The sequence below is a fragment of the Pseudorca crassidens genome, chromosome 3 (assembly GCF_039906515.1).
Source record: "Pseudorca crassidens isolate mPseCra1 chromosome 3, mPseCra1.hap1, whole genome shotgun sequence".
NCBI classification, from domain to species: Eukaryota; Metazoa; Chordata; class Mammalia; order Artiodactyla; family Delphinidae; genus Pseudorca; species Pseudorca crassidens.
Genome location: NC_090298.1, coordinates 43204775 through 43223535, shown reverse-complemented (window position 1 = coordinate 43223535; position 18761 = coordinate 43204775). Strand labels below are relative to the sequence as shown.

Below are 18761 nucleotides of genomic sequence, written 5' to 3'. Positions count from 1 at the left end.
GAACAGAAAATCATAATCGTTTATTAGCATCCTGCTTGGTTTTATTATTTAAGTGATTTAGGACAAATTACCTGACTTCTTGACTTCATAAATTATATTTTTTAAGTTTCTTGAGGATAGGGACCATGACTTTTTTTTTTTCTGTTTTTCTCAGTACCCAAGTACCTTGTAGAGGCTCATTGAGAACTTGTTGGATGAATATATTGTTCAGAGTTTACCATTACTCAGTATTTTAGTTGCCTCATCTTAGAATAGATCATCATTTTTATGTTCATACTCTTTATAAGATACAGAAATAAGGCCCTTCTTGATTGGAAATGGTAATACAGTAGACCTTGAACAACACAGGTTTGAACTGTTCAGGTCCACTTATATGTGGATTTTTTTCAATATTATGTACTGCAGTACTACACCATCCATGATTGGTTGAATCTACAGATGCAGATTTGCAGATACTTGACTGTCAAGTTATACACCAATTTTCAACTGTGCAGAGGCACAGTTAACTCCCTCATTGTTGAAGGGTCAACTGTATATGGTTTTGCCTTTTTTGAAAAGTTACTGTTTAAATTACTATTATTACCTTATAAGGTAATACTTTAACATTTTTATTTAACATTATTTATCTTCAGTAGCATTAAGTTAATGAGAGCTTTGGCTTAATTGTTGAACAGAAACACAGAAGAGCAGAATAGGGAAATGGAAAGGAAAGAAACAGAAAAGAAAACACATGCTGGGGAATAGAACATGTTACCAACATCTCTATCACATAATAGTGGCATGTTGGCAATATTTGCTTATTAGCTCTTTGTTACTAAGAAGAATTTTTCATTTTAAAAAAATAGGAAAAAACTCAAAAGGCTGCATATGTTTTAAAAAAAAAGAAGTATTTTTATTTGATTGTTTTTTTTTTTTTTGCGGTACGCGGGCCTCTCACTGTTGTGGCCTCTCCCGTTGCGGAGCACAGGCTCCGGACACCCAGGCTCAGCGGCCATGGCTCACGAGCCTAGCCTCTCCGCAGCATGTGGGATCTTCCCGGACCGGGGCACGAACCTGTGTACCCTGCATCGACAGGTGGACTCTCAACCATTGCTCCACCAGGGAAGCCCTATTTGATTTTTGAAAGGAATAATAATACATTGGAACATTTATTTTCCCGTTACAAAGTACTAAGTATAATATGCATCATGTCATTTAATTCTCAAACACCCCAGTGAAGAGGATGTTATTATTTCCATTTTGCAAATGGGAAAATAGTCTCGTGGAGGTTAAATGGTTAGTCTTAAATTACACAGGTAGTGAGTGGCAAATATAGGACTCTCCCTCAGAAACCCCATTTTCTTTCTACTTTGCCGTAAATGCTACAATTAGAAAAATAAGATCAGTGGACATTAAACTCCATTAAACAAATACAGCAATAATAAAACTATACTTGTTGAGTAGTCTGGGCTGTAACAAGAAAGAGAAGTAAAAGTGAAAGATAAAAGAGGAGGAAAGGCCAAAGAACAGGAAAAACAGCACAGCATAGTGGCAAAGAATACAGGCTCTGGACTTAAACTGTGTAGGCTTGAATTTGAACTCTGCCACTTACTAACTTTGTAGTCAATTACTTACCTTCTCCATGCTTTGTATCCTTTTCTATAAAGTGAAGGTAATAATAGTAACTTACAGGTTGAGGATAAAAGGTAAAGCACTTGGTTTTGTGTTAAAATCTGTTTACTTCATCTTATGGAGTTCCCTTTTTTTTTTAATAATTGTGAAATACAACATCCTACAAAAAAGTGCATCGAACATACGTATATTGAATAATTATAAAGCAAATAGCCATGTAACCACAATCAAGTTAAAGAAATAGAATACTGCCATTACCATATAAGGTCCCTTCCTGTCTTTCCCTAACACAGCCTCCTATTTTCCCCCTTAGGGCAGATTTCTCAGTGTCAGGACATTTTTGGCTAGGTAATTGTTGTAGGAAGCTAACCTGTGCACTGTAGGATCTTTAGCAGCATCCCTAGTCTCTACCTACTGGGTGCTAATAGCACTTCCCTCAGTTGTAACAACCAACTGGGTGAGGCCAAATTCCTTACTATACCACTCTACAACTCTCTACCTGCTTGCGTGGCAAGTAAACTGTAAGGGTACAAACAGAGAGCTCCACTGTAGAAATCTTGGTAACAAATGATGGTAGTCAGAGTCTGGATATATTTGAAAGAAAGCCAACAAGATTTCCTAACGGATTGAATGTAGACTGAGAAAAAGAAGTTATGAGTGATTCCAAGAATTTTAGCTTGAGCAACTAGAAGGATGGAAATACCATTAACTGAAATCAGGAAAACAATGCATGGGGTAGCTTTTCAGGAAAAAGTCAGAAGTTCAGTTTTTGACAGGTTTCACTTGTCTATTATATCCAAGTAAAGATATTAAGTTGGATATATACATATACCAAATCATTATGTTGTGTATCTAAAACTAGTATAATGTTATATGTCAATTATATCTCAATTTTTAAAAAGGTGTTAAGTTGGTAGTTGGATATGCAAGTCTGAAATTTAGGAGAGAAGTTTTGGCTAGAAATATAATGTGAAATTTGTCATTATCTAGATCAGCAGAACTTTCTGCAATGATGGAAATGTTTTATACCTACACTGTGCAATATGGTAGCCACTAGCCACATGTGGCTAGAGTGACTCAGGTACTGAATTTTTTTAAATTTAATTTTAATTAGTATAAATTTAAGTAATCACTTGTGACTAGTGGCTACTGTATTGTATAACACAAGTGACGATATTAAAACCATGAGATTGGATAACATTACCTAAAAATTGAGGTAAATAGAGAAGAGTACAAAGACTGACCCTTGAGACTACAATTTCTTTTTTTAATAAATGTATTTATTTTTGGCTGTGTTGGGCCTCTGCTGCTGCATGCGGGCCCTCTCTAGTTGTGGCAAGCAGGGGCCACCACTCATTGCGGTGCACAGGCTTCTCATTGCGGTGGCCTCTCCTGCTGCAGAGCATGGGCTCTAGGCGTGCAGGCCTCAGCAGTTGTGGCACGCAGGCTCAGCAGTTGTGACTCGCAGGCTCCAGGGCGCAGTCCCAGCAGTTGTGGCACACGGGCTCAGCTGCTCCGTGGAATGTGGGATCCTCCCAGGCCAGGGATCGAACCCATGTCCCCTGCATTGGCAGGCAGATTCCTTAACCACTGTGCCACCCAGGGAAGCCCGAGACTCTACAATTTTAAGGGAGACAAGGAGCTAACAGTGAGCAAAGCAGACAGAAAAGGAGAAGGGACCAGAGAGATATAGGAAAAACCTGAAGCCCTGTTGAATCAGTTTATTAAGGAAGAGAGTGATTCTTTGTGGCAAATATTTCTGATAAGGCAAGCAAGTTAAAGATTGAGAAATTGAGTTTACCAATATGGAGGGCATTGGTCTAATAAGAGTAGGTTTTGTGTAGTGATGGGGAAGATAGCCTGATTAGCATGGGTTTAAGAAAGAATGGGAGGATCTTACCTATTTTATGCTTTCTATTTGTCCTACTTCTTTTACATTTTTTTCTCCTTTCTTACCTTTCTTTAAGTCATTTATTTTTTAACATTCTCCTTTCTCCCTCTCCTAGATTATAAGTTATATATTGTTTTCTATTATGTTAGTAGTTACCTTTAAAATTACACCATACATCACATCAAAGTGTAATGTTGATCTGGCCAATACAAGGGCTTTAGAACACTTTAATTCCAAGAACTTCACTTGATCTTTTCCCCCTTTGGTCTGGAATTTTAATTTTTTTTTCCAACTCTGTAACATATTGTTTATTGATTCTGCTTGAATTCATTAAACTTCTTGAATCTGCAGATCATTATCATTTACGAATTCTCGAAAATCCTAAGCCATTATCTCTTCAATATTACCTCTGCTATCTCCTCTTTCCGGTTCACCAATTACATGCATGTTAGACCTTCTCATTCTATCTCTTGTCTTTTAACCTCTCTCCCACATTTTCTGCCTTTTTTTTTTTCTCTCTTTGCCACTTTCTAGATAACTTCTTCTGATGTATCTTCTAGTACATTAATTTTCTCTTCAATTTCTTTAATAAAGGTTGCTAACTTTATTTATTTAGTATTATTTATAGATTTGTTTTTAAGGTACCATTGGCTTATAAAATTGTTCATTATATTTCTACTTCTGTATACCCTACAGTGTGCTCACCACCAAAAATTTACTTTCCATCCATCACCATACAGTTGATCCCCTTTACCCTTCTCTCTGCCCCTTTCCCTCTGATAACCACTACTCAGTATTCTCAGTATCCATGTATTTGTTTTTGTTCAGTTCATTTATTTATTTTATTTGTTTTGTTTTTTATATTCCACATATAAGTGAAATCACACAGTATTTATTTCTCTGACTTATTTCACTTAACATAATATCCTCAAGGTTCATCCATGTTGTCATAAATGGCAAGGTTTCATCTTTTTTTTATGGCTGAGTAGTGTTTCATTGTATGTATATGCCACACCTTCTTTATCCATTCATTCATTATTGGGCAGTTAGGTTGTTTCTGTACTTTGGAAATATTTCTTGCAATACTATTGCAAATAGTGCCGTGATGAACATAAGAGTGCATATATCTTTTTGAATTAGTGTTTCTTTGGATAAACACCAAGAAGTGGGATGGCTGGATCATATGCTACTTCCATTCTTAAATTTTTGAGGAATCTCCATACTGTTTTCCATAGTGGCTGCACCAGTTTACATTCCCACCTACAGTGTGTAAGTGTTCCCTTATATCTACATCCTCACCAACACGTGTTATTTCTTGCCTTTTTGATAATAACCATTCAAATGGGTGTGAGGTGATATCTTATTGTGGTTTTGATCCCTAATAATCCCTAATAATTGATGATGTTGAACATCGTTTTCATGTGCCTGTTGGCCACCCATATGTCTTCTTTGGAAAATGTCTGTTTATCTCCTCTGCCCTTTTTTTTTTTTTTTTTTTTTGGTGGTACGCAGGCCTCTCACTGTTGTGGTGTCTCCCGTTGCGGAGCACAGGCTCCGGATGCGCAGGCTCAGCGGCCATGGCTCATGGGCCCAGCCGCTCCGCGGCATGTGGGATCTTCCCGGACCGGGGCACAAACCCGTGTCCCCTGCATCAAGAGGGGGACTCTCAACCACTGCGCCACCAGGGAAGTCTTATGAACATTTTAATAATGTTAATTCTTTGAATTTATGAGCACAGAATATCTTTCCAGTTATTTGTGTCTTTAAATTTATTTCCAGGTATTTTATTCTTTCTGTTGCAATTGTAAAGGCAATTTTCTTTTTTTTAATAAATTTATTTATTTATTTATTTATGGCTGAGTTGGATCTTTGTTGCTCCATGCGGGCTTTCTCTAGTTGTGGCAAGCGGGGGCTACTCTTTGTTGTGGTGCGCGGACTTCTCATTGTGGTGGCTTCTCTTGTCGCGGAGCACAGGCTCTAGGTGCTTGGGCTTCAGTAGTTGTGGCTCACGGGCTTAGTTGCTCTGCGGCACGTAGGATCTTCCTAGACCAGGGCTCAAACCTGTGTCCGCTGAATTGGCAGGCGGATCCTTAACCACTGTGCCACCAGGGAAGCCCCCAATCATTTTCTTAATTTCTCTTTCTGATAGTTCATTGTTAGTGTATGGAAACACAACAGACTTCTGAGTGTTAATTTTGTATCTGCATCTTTACCAAATTTATTGATGAGTTCTAGTAGTTTTTTGGTGGTGTCCTTAGGATTTTCTATTAATAGTATCATATCATCTGCAGACTATTAAATTTTACTTCTTCCTTTCCAATTTGGATTCCTTTTATTTCTTTTATTCCTTTTATTTCTTTTTCTTGCCTACTTGCTCTGTCTAGGACTTTTGTTTTTTTTTAGAAGAGGGAGAAAGCACAAGGGCCGCAACCAACCAGGCCCCCTGGCCCACTCCTCACACCAGGGGTGGCAGAGGACCCGGATACAGATGTGTTCAGCAGCAGACACGTGCTGCTGCTGCCCTCCAGCCCCAAGTTTCCCCCAGGAAAGGGATCCGTGGGACCACCCTCCAATGCCCCTGCCATCTGCACTTGCCTCTCCCCTTTCCCCATCCCAACCTGTGCGCTGGGCCCATGGCAGGGTGTGGAAGAGACGCAGTGCACCAAGGCGGGAAGTGCTACAAGGGGCGCCCCCCCTTCCCTCTCGCCACTTCCTCTGGCGGAATGTTGCCTTTCGACCTGAGACCCCTGGCCTAGGTGGAACAGGCCCCTCCCCCGACCGACCGATGCAGGCCAGTTCGGGGACATGCGTGCAAGACCCACCACTGTTCCCATCATGTGGCCAGGGGCAGTGAGGATGGACTGAGGATGCTGCCTGCAGAGGTCAGGGGAGCATCCAGGGAGGTAGGAAGAAGGAGATGGATGGATACCGTCTTTTAATACTATGTGAATAAGCGTGGTGAGAGGGGCCATTCTTGTCTTGTTCCTGATTTAGGAGGATAGCTTTCAGTTTTTCACCACTGAGTATGTGTAGCTGCTGGGTTTGTCACATATGACCTTTATTATGTTGAGGTACATTCTTTTATACCCACTTTATTGAGAGTTTTTATCATAAATGGGTGTTGAATCTTGTCAGATACTTTTTCTGCATCCGTTGATAAGGTCATATGGTTTTTATCCTTTATTTTGTTAATGCGGTGTATCACATTGATTGATTTGCAGGTAATGAACCATCCTTGCATGCCTGGAATAAATCCCACCTGATGATGGCATATAATCTTTTTACTGTATTGATGTATTTGGTTTGCTAAATATTTTGTTGAGGATTTTTGTATCTATGATCATCGGAGATATTGGGCTATAATTTTTCTTTTTTTATGTTGTCTCTGTCTGATTTTGGTGTCAGGGTGATGTTAGCCTCGTAAAATGAGTTGGGAAGCATTTCCTCCTCTTCGGTATTTTGGAAGAGTTTGAGAAGGATAGTTATTAAATCTTCTTTGAATGTTTGATGGAATTCACCTGTGAAGCTGTCTGGTCCCAGACTATTGTTTTTGGAAGCTTTTTTGAGTACTATTTCAATCTCTGCACTAGTGATTGGTTTATTCAGATTTTCTATTTCTTTGTGATTCAGTCTCGGAAGATTGTATGATTCTGAGAATTGGTCCCTTCTAGGTTGTCCAATTTGTTGGTGTATGACTGTTCATAATCTCTTATAATCCTTTTTGTTTCTATGGTATCTGTTGTTATTTCTCCTCTTTCATTTGTAGTTTTATTTATCAGCATTTTTTCCTTACTATGTCTAGCTAAAGGTTTGTTTATCTTTTCAAAGAACCAGCTCTTGGTTTCATTGATCTTTTTTATTGCCTTTTTAGTCTATTTCACTTATTTCCACTCTGATCAATATTATTTCCCTCCTTCTACTGACTTTGGGTTTTATTTGTTCTCTTTTTTCTGGTTTTTTTAGGTGAAAGATAAAGTATTTCAGATTTTTCTTGTTTCTTAAGGTAGTTCTGTATTGCTATAAACTTCCCTCTTAGTACCACTTTTGTTGCATCCCGAAGATTTTGGTTTGATGTATTTTCATTTTCATTTATTTTCAGGTAATTTTTGATTTCTCTTTTGACTTCTTCTTTGACCCAATAGTTGTACTGTAGCATGTTGTTTAGTCTCCATATATTTTCCAGCTTTTGTTTGTAGTTGATTTCTAGTTCCATACCATGGTGACTGGAAAATATACTTGATATAATTTCAGTCTTGTTAAATTTATTGAGACTTATTTTGTTTCCCAACATATGGTCTGTCATTTGAGAAAGTTTCATGTGCACTTGAGAAGAATGTGTATTCTGCATTTGGATGGAATGTTCTGTACAAATCTATCAAATCCACCTGGTTTAACGTTTCATTTAAGGCCACTGTTTCTCAGTTGACTTCCTCAGTTGATCTATCCTTTGATGTAAGTGAGGTGTTAGAAGTCCCCTAATATTATTGTGTTGCTCTCAATTTCTCCCTTTAGGTCTGTTAATAATTGTTTTATATGTTTTGGTGTTCCTATGTTAGGTGCATGTATATTAGTAACTGTGATGTCTTTTTTTAAAATTTAATTTAATTTTTTATTGAAGTATAGCACAGGGAACTATACTCAGTATTTTGTAATACCTATAAGGGAACAGAATCTAAAAAAGAATATATGTTTGTGTGTGTGTGTGTGTGTGTGTACACACACACACGTATGTATAACTGAATCACTTTGCTGTAATGTCTTCTTGATGAATTATCCTATCCAGCCACTTTGTGTCTTTGAATTGGTGAATTCAGTCCATTTACAATTAGGTGATTATTGATAGATGAAGACAGTATCGCCATTTTATCTTTTGTTTTCTGGTTATTCTACATCTCCATTATTGCTTTTTTCTTGTGTTTCCATCTACCATTTTGGTTTGGTGTTTTTCTATGATGTTTTTCTCAGTTTCCTCTTTTTTTATGTGTCATGTCTTTGCTCTGGATTTATGTTCTGTGGTTTCCATTGGGTTTGTATAAAATTGTCATGCATAAAATAGTACGTTTTCTGCTGGTAGCATCTTTTTTTTTAAATTCATTTATTTATTTATTTACTTATTTATTTTTGGCTGCACTGGGTCTTTGTTGCTGGGCACGGGCTTCCTCTAGTTGCAGTGAGCGGGGGCTACTCTTCGTTGTGGTGCACGGGCCTCTCCTTGTGGTGGCTTCTCTTGTTGTGGAACATGGGCTCTAGGCACATGGGTTTCAGTAGTTGTGGCTCACAGGCTCTAGAGCTCAGGCTCAGTAGTTGTGGCGCATGGGCTTAGTTGTTCTGAGGCAAGTGGGATCTTCCCAGACCAGGGATTGAACCCATGTCCCCTGCATTGGCAGGTGGATTCTTAACCACTGCGCCACCAGGGAAGTCCCTGCTGATAGCATCTTAGCTACATTTACCTATATGGATTCTGTCCTTTTCCTCTTCCCCTTTTGTGTTTTTGTTGTCTCAAACTATCCCTTTTTATATTGTGAGTTTGTTACCAAATTGAAATTTTTTTCTATTCCCCCCCTTTACCTTTCCACTATAATAAAGTGTTTACAAACCTATTCTAATAAAGAGTTGCAATTTTCTGATTTCATATATTTATCACCTTACTCAAAATGCTGTGTACTTTTGCCTTTTAGTTTCTGGTAAAACAGCTCCTTTCAACATTTCTTATAAGACAGGTCTAGTGTTGATGAACTCCCTCAGCTTTTGTTTATCTGGGGAAGTCTTTATTTCTCCTTCATATCTGAATGATAACTTTGCTGGATAGGGTATTCTTGGGTGAAAGTTTTTATCTTTCATGGTATTTTGAGAATATAATCCCACTCCCTCCTGGCCTGTAGAGTTTCTGGTGAGAAATCTGCTGACAGTAAAATGGGGGTTCCTTTGTACGTTATCATCCTTTTTCCCCTGGATGCCCTTAAAATTTTTTCTTTGTATTGACTTTTGTTTTGTTTTGTTTGTTTGTTTGTTTGTTTGCGGTACGCGGGCCTCTCACTGTTGTGGCCTCTCTCGTTGCGGAGCACAGGCTCCGGACGCGCAGGCTCAGCGGCCATGGCTCATGGGCCCAGCCGCTCCGCGGCATGTGGGATCTTCCCGGACCGGGGCACGAACCTGTGTCCCCTGCATCAGCCGGCGGACTCTCAACCACTGCGCCACCAGGGAAGCCCTGTATTGACTTTCGATGATTTCAATATAATGTGTCTCGGAGAAGGTCTTTTTGCATTGAGGTAATTAGGTGTTCTCTTAGCTTCATACATTTGTATATCCAATTCCTTCCCCAGGTTTGGGAAGTTCTCAGCTATTATTTCTTTAAGTAAACTCTGTTCCCTTCTCTCTTCTGGGATACCCACTACCCTAATGTTGCCCTTCCTAAAAGAATCGGATAGCTCTTGTAGAATTTCCTCATTAAAAAAAAAAATCTTATTTCTCTTTGCTCTTGTATCATTTCTAGATTTCTGTCTTCAAGCTTGACAATTCTCTCTTCCATTTGGTCTGCTCTATTTCCATTGCTTTCTACTTCATTCTTCATCTCATTTATTGAATTCTTCAGCTCTAGAATTTCCGTTTAGGTCTTTTTTAGTTTCAATCTCTTTGTTACTTTTGTTCATTAATTTTATTCCTGAGTTCATTGAAACTGCCTTTCTACAAGAAAACTTGTAGCTTGTCGAGTGTCTTCATAACAGCTATTTTGAACTCTCTATCAATTAGATCACAATATTGCATGACTTTATGTTTGGTTTCTGGAGGATTGTCATTTTCTTTTTGTAGTGCACTGTTACTGTGGTTCATGGTGCCTGATGAGCTGTTTCTCCGCAGGCACACTTGAGCTGTTTCTCCGAAGGCACATTTGAGCTGTTTCTCCACAGGCACATTTTTTTTTTTTTTTTTTACATTTTTGCTTGATTATAATGAGTTAAACAGATTAGAAATTGAGGCCTTTCTTTTTCTTTCCAGTAGGTGGTGCTATAGCACAATCTTTTGGTTTTTCTTACTTGAGCCAACTCTGGTTATATATTTGAGCTCTTACTCTCCATCGTCCATCACCTCTGTTAGTGGCATTACCCTGGGTCCTCATTATTGCTTCTTGTGCCTCCAGGGTTGTTGGTGCGTTGCTTCTGCTACTGTCACTGGCATCATCAGCCAGGACGGTGGACTCTTCCTTCTCATCCAGGGTCTCCTGAGTCACAGACTCTGACACTGCAGGGGGGAGGGAGACGAAAGGGAAGAAGAGCCAGGATTGCATGGGCGCCTTTGCTGTTTTCAGTGTTGTAAGGTTCTACGTCTCTGCCTCTGTGGCCATGGGGGCTGTTGAGGCAGGAGTCATGTGCCCTGCCTCCCCTGCTGCTACCCAGTACTCTGGGGCTGCAGTCTCAGCTGCTGTAGCCAGAGGGGTAGGATTACAGGCACTGCCTTTGCTCTTCCCTTGGTTTCTCCCTCCCTCAGTTCCCCTGCTCTGTGTGTTCCGGTCCACTCACTTGTAGATGTACAGATGTGTGGGATTCTCCAGCATCCTAGTATGTTGGGCAGAGGCACCTTTGTTGTTTTGTGGATGTTTTACTGGTTTACTGGTTGAAGGGGAAAGATAAAGGTAGCTTTATATTCTACCATGTTGCCAACGCCCTCTCTTCAACTTTAAAATACATCCATTGAGTTTTAAATTTTGGCTATTACATTTTGTGTTACTATATTTTTTCTTTTTTTTTATTTATTTAGGCCTAAACATTCATTCTGGTCCTTTTCAAATATGCTGTTACTTTTTGAAAATGTCCACTTTTTCCTTTATTTGTTTAAACATAGGAAACATAATTATTTTATAATCTTATTCTGATATCCCTATAGTTGAAGCCTTTGTGGATCTGTTTCTGCTATTTCTTCTGGTTCTCACTAATAGTACTTTGTTTCTTTATATGCTAGGTTATTTTTGACTATGTACTGTTCATTGTTCTTGAAAGATTGTTAGCAAGTCTTTTGAGGCCTAGGATCAATCTTTTCTGTATCCTCATAGAAAAGATTTACATTTGCTTCGACCAATTGCCTATAAGCTCTACCAAGCAAGTAACCTGAAATTATATACACAGGTTTAAGTGTTCTTTGATCACCTTGCAAATCCATATGAGGTGCAGTTTGTGGTATATAGTATTTCCCTCAAGCGCGCGCGCGCACACACACACACACACACACACACACACACACACACACACACACAGGCTGTAGTCATTGTCAAGAAAACTTGTTTGTTATTCCTTTGTGAGGGAGTGAGGCACTTTTACTTCTTGTTAACTCCTAATCTGATGGTAAAGTTCTTTGTAGTCCCAGCTGTATGGGAAGTACGGAGAGGAGATGATTTCTTACTACAGTCGTTCCTTACTTTGGGTGAATCTTGGGTTTTGTCTTCTATTTTCTTAATACTTCACAAGGTCTTGAAAACCTCAGCCCAGTTTCTCCTGGCACAGCAAATACCCTCAGAGCAGAAGCAACTTCTTTGAGCTACTTACTTTCTAGGTTCCTTAAATTCACCTGCAAATGGCCTGCTTTTCCTTACTAAAAGGTGCTTTTCAAAAATTTTTAAAAAATATTGTATCCAACCTGCTGTATAAAAAAATAAATTAAATTAAATTATAAAACAACAACAACAACAAAGATTGTAAAGGGCTTCAAGAGGTCATATTGTCCATCACCCTACCTCAGCTGTGCTGTACATACTGTAACAGTATTAGAAATTTAAGATGACTTCCTTTATACCTGACCAACCTCTTAATTTTTTTTTTAACACACTGACTCCTATTTTCAATTGATGTTTAATTTGTATTATATTCACTACTTTTTAATTTTTCTCTCTTATTGGTTTAGGAAACTTTTAAAAGATCTTCACAAACACAGCTATTTTATTATGTTAAAAGTTTTAATGTTTTGATTTCCAGCTGTCATCAGCAAAGTTTTAATATATTTCACAGACAAAAAAAATAAAATAAAATGAACGTATGAGATCTCTGATTTAAAAAAATAATAATAATATTTTATCCAGTATTTTTAGTTGTTTTCTGCAGGAAAATGAGTCCAAGTAGCCTAATCTATTTTATTACTGGAAATGGATTGCCCTGCTTCTTTTTTACTAAGCTGAAAAATAAGCAGTAACTCCATTTCAACTTAACAGTTTTCTGATAATATAAATATTTTAGGCATGTAGCTCATTAAGATATCTTCAGCAAATTCCTGTGTTTTTTCAATTTCTTATGCATGCAAATATATTACCTATTAATAAAATATTTTTTAAATTAAACTTTAAATTGTTTCTCTTTTCTGATTTATTATAGGACTGACTTCTTCAGTGCTTAGAGTCTGAGAAAAAGTGGCAAATATGGATAGTGATTCTAGCCATCTTCTCATCCCTGAGGTAGATAATGAAATAAATCCTGGACCTATGAATATCCAGTTTGATTCATCAGATATAAGATCCAAAAGGTAAGTGTTTAAAATAAAATATTTATTTTATAATTAAGGTTTTTAATTATTAATATACAACTAATTATAACCAAATATATATAACTTTGCTTATAAAATATCCAGTTTCTTACAGGATCTGTATGTTTGTATGTGGTAGAGAATAAATATAAATACTCTTTTCTCACTTATATCTGACTTTTTATACTAAACTCCACTTGTCTGTCAGGGGTGGTTGGGAAGTTTTATGAAGTAAGATGCATATAATTCATTTAACAAATACATATTGATTATCTGATTTGTGCAAGGTAATATGCGAGGTGCTGGGGATAGAACAGTAAAAGTAATACGTAATCCTTACCTTCATTGAGCTTAAATTCCAGCAGATAGTTTAAGATAAGTAGAGTTTAAAATTTATTTCATTGCATACCTGGAAAACCCAAAAGAATCCACTGAAAAATTATTATAAATAATAAGACAATTCAGTAACGTGGTTGTTTACAAAACAGGCAAAAATAAATAGCATTCTGATGAGAAAATATAATGAAGAAAAAGATAAAATAGATAGGAATAGCCTTAAGGATGTGCAAAATCTATATGAGAGAAACTTTAAAATACTACTGAGAGACCTAAAATAACATGTAGAATATTTCTTCAAATCTGAGATGCTGATTATAAGTTGTGCTGCTTTTTTTTTAACTATTTATTTATTTATTTGGTTTCGCCATGTCTTTGTTGTGGCAGCTGGGCTCCTTAGTTGTGGCATGCAAACTCTTAGTTGTGGCATGCCTGTGGGATCTAGTTCCCTGACCAGGGATCGAACCCGGGCCCCCTGCATTGGGAGTGCAGAGTCTTAACCACTGCGCCGCCAGGGAAGTCCCTGTTGTTTTTGTTTTTAATATAATACATAAACTGCTACCCATACCTCTGATGCAACAATTTCTTTGGACTTAGAATTTTATTTTGATGTTTACTAGAAGAACTCTTGTAATTATAAAAATAAAAATATAAACAAAATATATTGGTTAAGATATTACAAATCTGATTCTTCGCATATAGAGTCTAATTCTTCTGAATCACTTTTTGACTTGCATTCATCAAAATCAGTGTTTTTTTCCCTGCCCACGCAAAATTGTCCTTAGTATCACTGAGAACATTGATAGTGTTTCTTCCTAGTCACTGACACTTTTTAGTTTTGATGCTTGCACTTTCCTGATCTTACCAGAAGGTGTCACAGAAAGCTTTCTAAACACTGTGGCTCACATTTCTTCCTTAAATGGTCCCTAAATGGTTTGATGACTGAAACGATCACAGGTGACAGTTACCTTCGTGCCACCAGAAATAATTACTTTCATGACTGCCACCTGGCTGACAGTGATTAAAAGATGTCCTGAATTATGAGATGCATCCATATTTTAGAAATGATTAAATGTGCATATTAGCATTAATAAGATAAGACATGTAACAAAAAGGCATATACTGGTCTCAGTAGGGAAGACTCTAAAATAAAATGTCATGCTCTTTAAATTTTAATCCATAAAATTAATGTGATCTGCCCCTCACCAAAAAACATGCCAGCAACCAATTCCAAAGTTTACATGGCCCAATAATTTCATTTCTAAGTATTAATTTGCAATGTCAAATAATATATGCACAAGGTTGTTTAATGCACTATTTTTTATAATAGCAAAAGTTTGAAAACAACTAAAATGTCTTTTCTTATAGGACTGGATAAATAAATTATGGCACATTGATACAATGGAATATTTTTCACCCATTGAAAAGAAGGAAGTAGCTTTATTACATATCAAAATGGAACAAGTCTTCAACTTATTTTGTTAAATGAAAAAAGTGAAGTGCAGAGCAGTGTATATAGTATACTACCATTTAGGTAAAAACAACATTAACAAGTTATATATTATACAAATATGTATAAATGACTCTGGGGGAATAAATGGGAAACTGTAAGAGTGGTTGCCTCCTCAGAAGGAAACTGAGTGCTTGAGGTGGGACGTGTGGCAGATTACTATTTGGGAAATGCCCAACTATTCATCAACCCCACCTCTTTGCCAGCGGAAGCCTAACCGTGTTAAGGGTCGAAGTAGTTTCCAATCCAGGAGATGAAGGAGGATTGGTTTAAGCTAGTCTTGATAATCCCATTTCCATTTTCCAGATACTTAATTTTTTAGTCTTTTTTGCAGCTAGAGCAGTGTGAAATTTATCACATGACAAATTTATCTTTGTCATTTAAGGTGGCCATCAGAGAAGATAATGAAATGAATCTTGTAATTTTCACTTATATGTTCCAATATCAGTGAATACAAGGACTAATGAATGCTGATTAAATGCTCAGGATTTTCTTGAAACCTCTAAATTCTATGATAAATAATTGACCACTGTGACAATAGAACATAGGTCATTAAAGTGTATTCCACTGCAGTAGGTTGGCAGGAGTTCAAACAGTTCTCTGAGAATTTGTTTAACCGTGTAGGTTAAATGGAAATATATTTTCTATAATGAAACTTGTCAAAATAAGAGGGAATCAACTATTTTCAATCAGGATAACTATCTAGGTAAGCATGTTTTAAGGAAGGCAAATATTTATAGGGGTTTAGCAGTATTGAATGCTAATTTGCTTGTGAAATAATTTCAGAAACTTATTTGATGAGGAAAAAAACAGGAGTACCTTAAAACATTGTTACTTCACTTTATATACATAAATCTCAAACACAGTGAAGGAAGTGTCTTCAATTAGAAGAACCAACTTAGACAACTATTTCCAAAACTTCAGTCATTTTAGAGTCACCTTATGACTTTGGTGATATCCCAGTACCACCTGTGTAATATTATAATTTAATATTTTTAAAAATTTATTAATGTTGAAAAATTAGGGTTAATTTAGCCTCATCTTCATGTATTCGTGAAATGAAGTATTGTTTATACTTTTTTCTAATATGCATTGCAGTAAATACCAAGTAGTTAAAATAGCGTTTATCCTTGTGCTACCTAAAATCATCTTACATATAACCACACTTTTGGAAACTGTCTTAGGCTGTTAGAATATAAAGAACAACGTTTGATAATTTTAGATTGCTTATCCTCAGTTTAGTTTGTGGTTGACTTTATCTCTTCCACTAGGTGGCAGTCAAAATTATGTTTTGGTTCAAATATAAGAATTTTAAGAACTGCTTTGGACTAAAAGATAACGTGCTGGACCTGCTTATCATTTTGTTGGACCTGGGGTCTAATTAGACTTAGGTGGAAGAAGGAGCTTGTCACTGTAGAGGAATGATACATGTCATAATTATTTGGATTATTTAGGGACCTTTTGCAAACTATACAAATCCACTTTTCCCTCTGCATGCCTCCACTCCCCTCCCCTCTCCTCCCCTCCCCTCCCCTATTAGTTTTTTTTACCTGGTTTGGTGTGGAGTGAGGAATGTGGGTGGCAGGACAGGAAGGTTTAGAAATCTGCTATACTGTATTTGATAATATTCCATTGGCAATCACTGGTCTTAGAGATTGTTTTCCTGCTTTTCCCAGACTTTCTGGTAACCAAATATTAGACCTGGTATTCAGGATTGCTTCATGCTTTGCTGCTACTCTGGGATTATGACCTTTGGGAGTTGACCACTCCAGCCAGCCTGAAACCAAATTGTGAAGTGGTTAATTTGGCTTTGCACTTCCCTTTTTCCATTTTTTCAAACTCTGTTTCCTCTTCCTTTTTTCCCAGGACCTAGGGCTTTCTTGCTCCTCTCTACATACCCAGTTTTTCTCAGGGAATTCACTCAAAAATTTCCTCTAGACAGTGCTTTGTAAGTTATACTTTTTCTTCCTCCCCTTATTCACTAGTGCTTATCTGTCCTATTCGTGCAGGGCTTTCTTGTCTGTTTAGGTGTTACGATGGCAAACAATCTGATGTGTCAAAGACCTACTCTATTACTTTTCCATGGCTGTTTGCATTTTAATAAGGAGAATCCTAGAATATAAAAGCCTAACCTAGGGCTTCCCTGGTGGCACAGTGGTTAAGAATCTGCCTGCCAATGAAGAGGACACGGGTTCAAGCCCTGGTCTGGGAAGATCCCACATGCCGCGGAGCAGCTAAGCCCGTGCACCACAACTACTGAGCCTGTGCTCCAGAGACCGTGAGCCACAACTACTGAGCCCACACACCACAAGTACTGAAGCCCACGTGCCTAGAGCCTGTTCTCTGCAACAAGAGAAGCCACCGCAATGAGAAGCCCGGGCGCCACAATGAAGAGTAGCCCCCTCTCACTGCAACTAGAGAAAGCCCACGCGCAGCAACGAAGACCCAACACGGACAAAAATAAATAAATTAAATAAATAAATAAAAGCCTAACCTAAAGGTTAGATTTTTCTAATTGATAACATTTCAAGTACTCTGGTAAGCCAGTGGGGTAGAGGTAGACATTGAAAATAGGCAGTTCCGGGTGCCCTTCAAACATACTAAGCATGCTTATGGCCCCTATTTTTTTTTTTTTAGAGTGTCTACTTGTCTACACATCTGTAAACTGGCCTCTCACTTTCATCTGTCAATAATACTATCGCTGAATAGCAGGCTGAATTGATTCTTTTTGGTATTTGTGGTCCTGGGTCGGGGGGCGCATAACAAAGTGAAGAGTTTATCTATTAATGTGCCCTGGACCAATAACAGTGATTATTGAGGCTTGGTAGTTTCATAGTTGGGGATTTATACAGAGCTAGAAAAGTAGTTTTCCCAGGAGGACTGGTTTCCAGAGCTGCATAAATTGCATTTTGAGGAACTTGCCATCTATGTTAAATAGACAGGACCAGGGCCCTTAACCATTTATCAGTGCCATGGAGCTGATACCAACTTGCTGATTGTATTACAACTTCTGTACCCTTCCCTCTCCTTCCTCCTTTTCTCCCTACTCTCTTCCCTCTCCTCTTTTCTCTCCCTTTTTAGTCCACTTCTCTAACCTCTCTTCTCCCCACTCTCCACCATTATTTTTCTCCAGTGGAACTCTTTTTGCTAAACGCTTGAAGAGAGCAACCCTGGCCATGGATTCAGAGATGCTTTAAATCTAACTAAAGGGACTTCCCTGGTGGTGCACTGGTTAAGAATCCTCCTGCCAATGCAGGGGACATGGGTTCAAGCCCTGGTCCGGGAAGATCCCACATGCCGTGGAGCAACTGAGCCCGTGTGCCACAACTACTGAAGCCCATGTGCCTAGAGCCGATGCTCTGCAGCGGGAGAGGCCACTGCAGTGAGAAGCCAGCGCACCGCAACGAAGAGTAGCCCCCTCTCGCCACAACTAGAGAAAACCTGCGCACAGCAACGAAGACCCTATGCAGCCAAGAATAAATTAATTGATTTAAATAAATAAATAAATAAATAAATCTAACTATGGACTTTGTTAGAATGGGATCTTATTTCTAGTCCCATCAGAACCTTTTTATTCTCTCAAGTTCATAGGTTCTTTTACTTCTGTCTCTCTTTCCAGATGTCTTTGTTTGCTTAACTATCCTTTTGTATCCATATCTGCTTGCCTGAGTTGCTTCCATTTCTTTCTTTATTCTCTCTGGTCTGTCTGATTTTGCTGTTTCCTTCGTTGCCTCTAAACTAATGCTTTATTTTCTTCCCTTTCTTCCTCCCTCATTGACATTATTTGGACAAGCCTGAAGAAAGAGGGAGCCTAATGAGTTTGACCGGTGCTCATTAGCACCAATCAAGTGTGTTTTGTTGGGAGGAAAGGGTATGAAGAGTTGGGCTAGCATCTTTCTCTGTCTACTC

The 18761-nt window shown here is 38.1% G+C and overlaps 1 protein-coding gene across 17 annotated transcripts in view; it reads left to right on the top strand.

Moving 5' to 3' along the window:
• SLC38A9 (solute carrier family 38 member 9) overlaps positions 1 to 18761 on the top strand; it is a 109829-nt gene that overhangs the window by 17261 nt on the left and 73807 nt on the right. For 14 of the 17 annotated variants that reach the window (XR_010941963.1, XR_010941961.1, XR_010941960.1 and 11 more), the window contains one exon: positions 12859 to 13006. Coding sequence is in view for 10 of the 17 variants with exons in the window: in XM_067730690.1 (XP_067586791.1) it covers positions 12903 to 13006 (104 nt within the window). In the remaining 7 variants the exon portion in view is untranslated. Of the gene's footprint in view, positions 1 to 9749; positions 9772 to 12858; positions 13007 to 14710; positions 14877 to 18761 lie in introns of those variants that run through there. The other 3 variants (XM_067730691.1, XM_067730695.1, XM_067730694.1) reach the window with 3 other exon arrangements.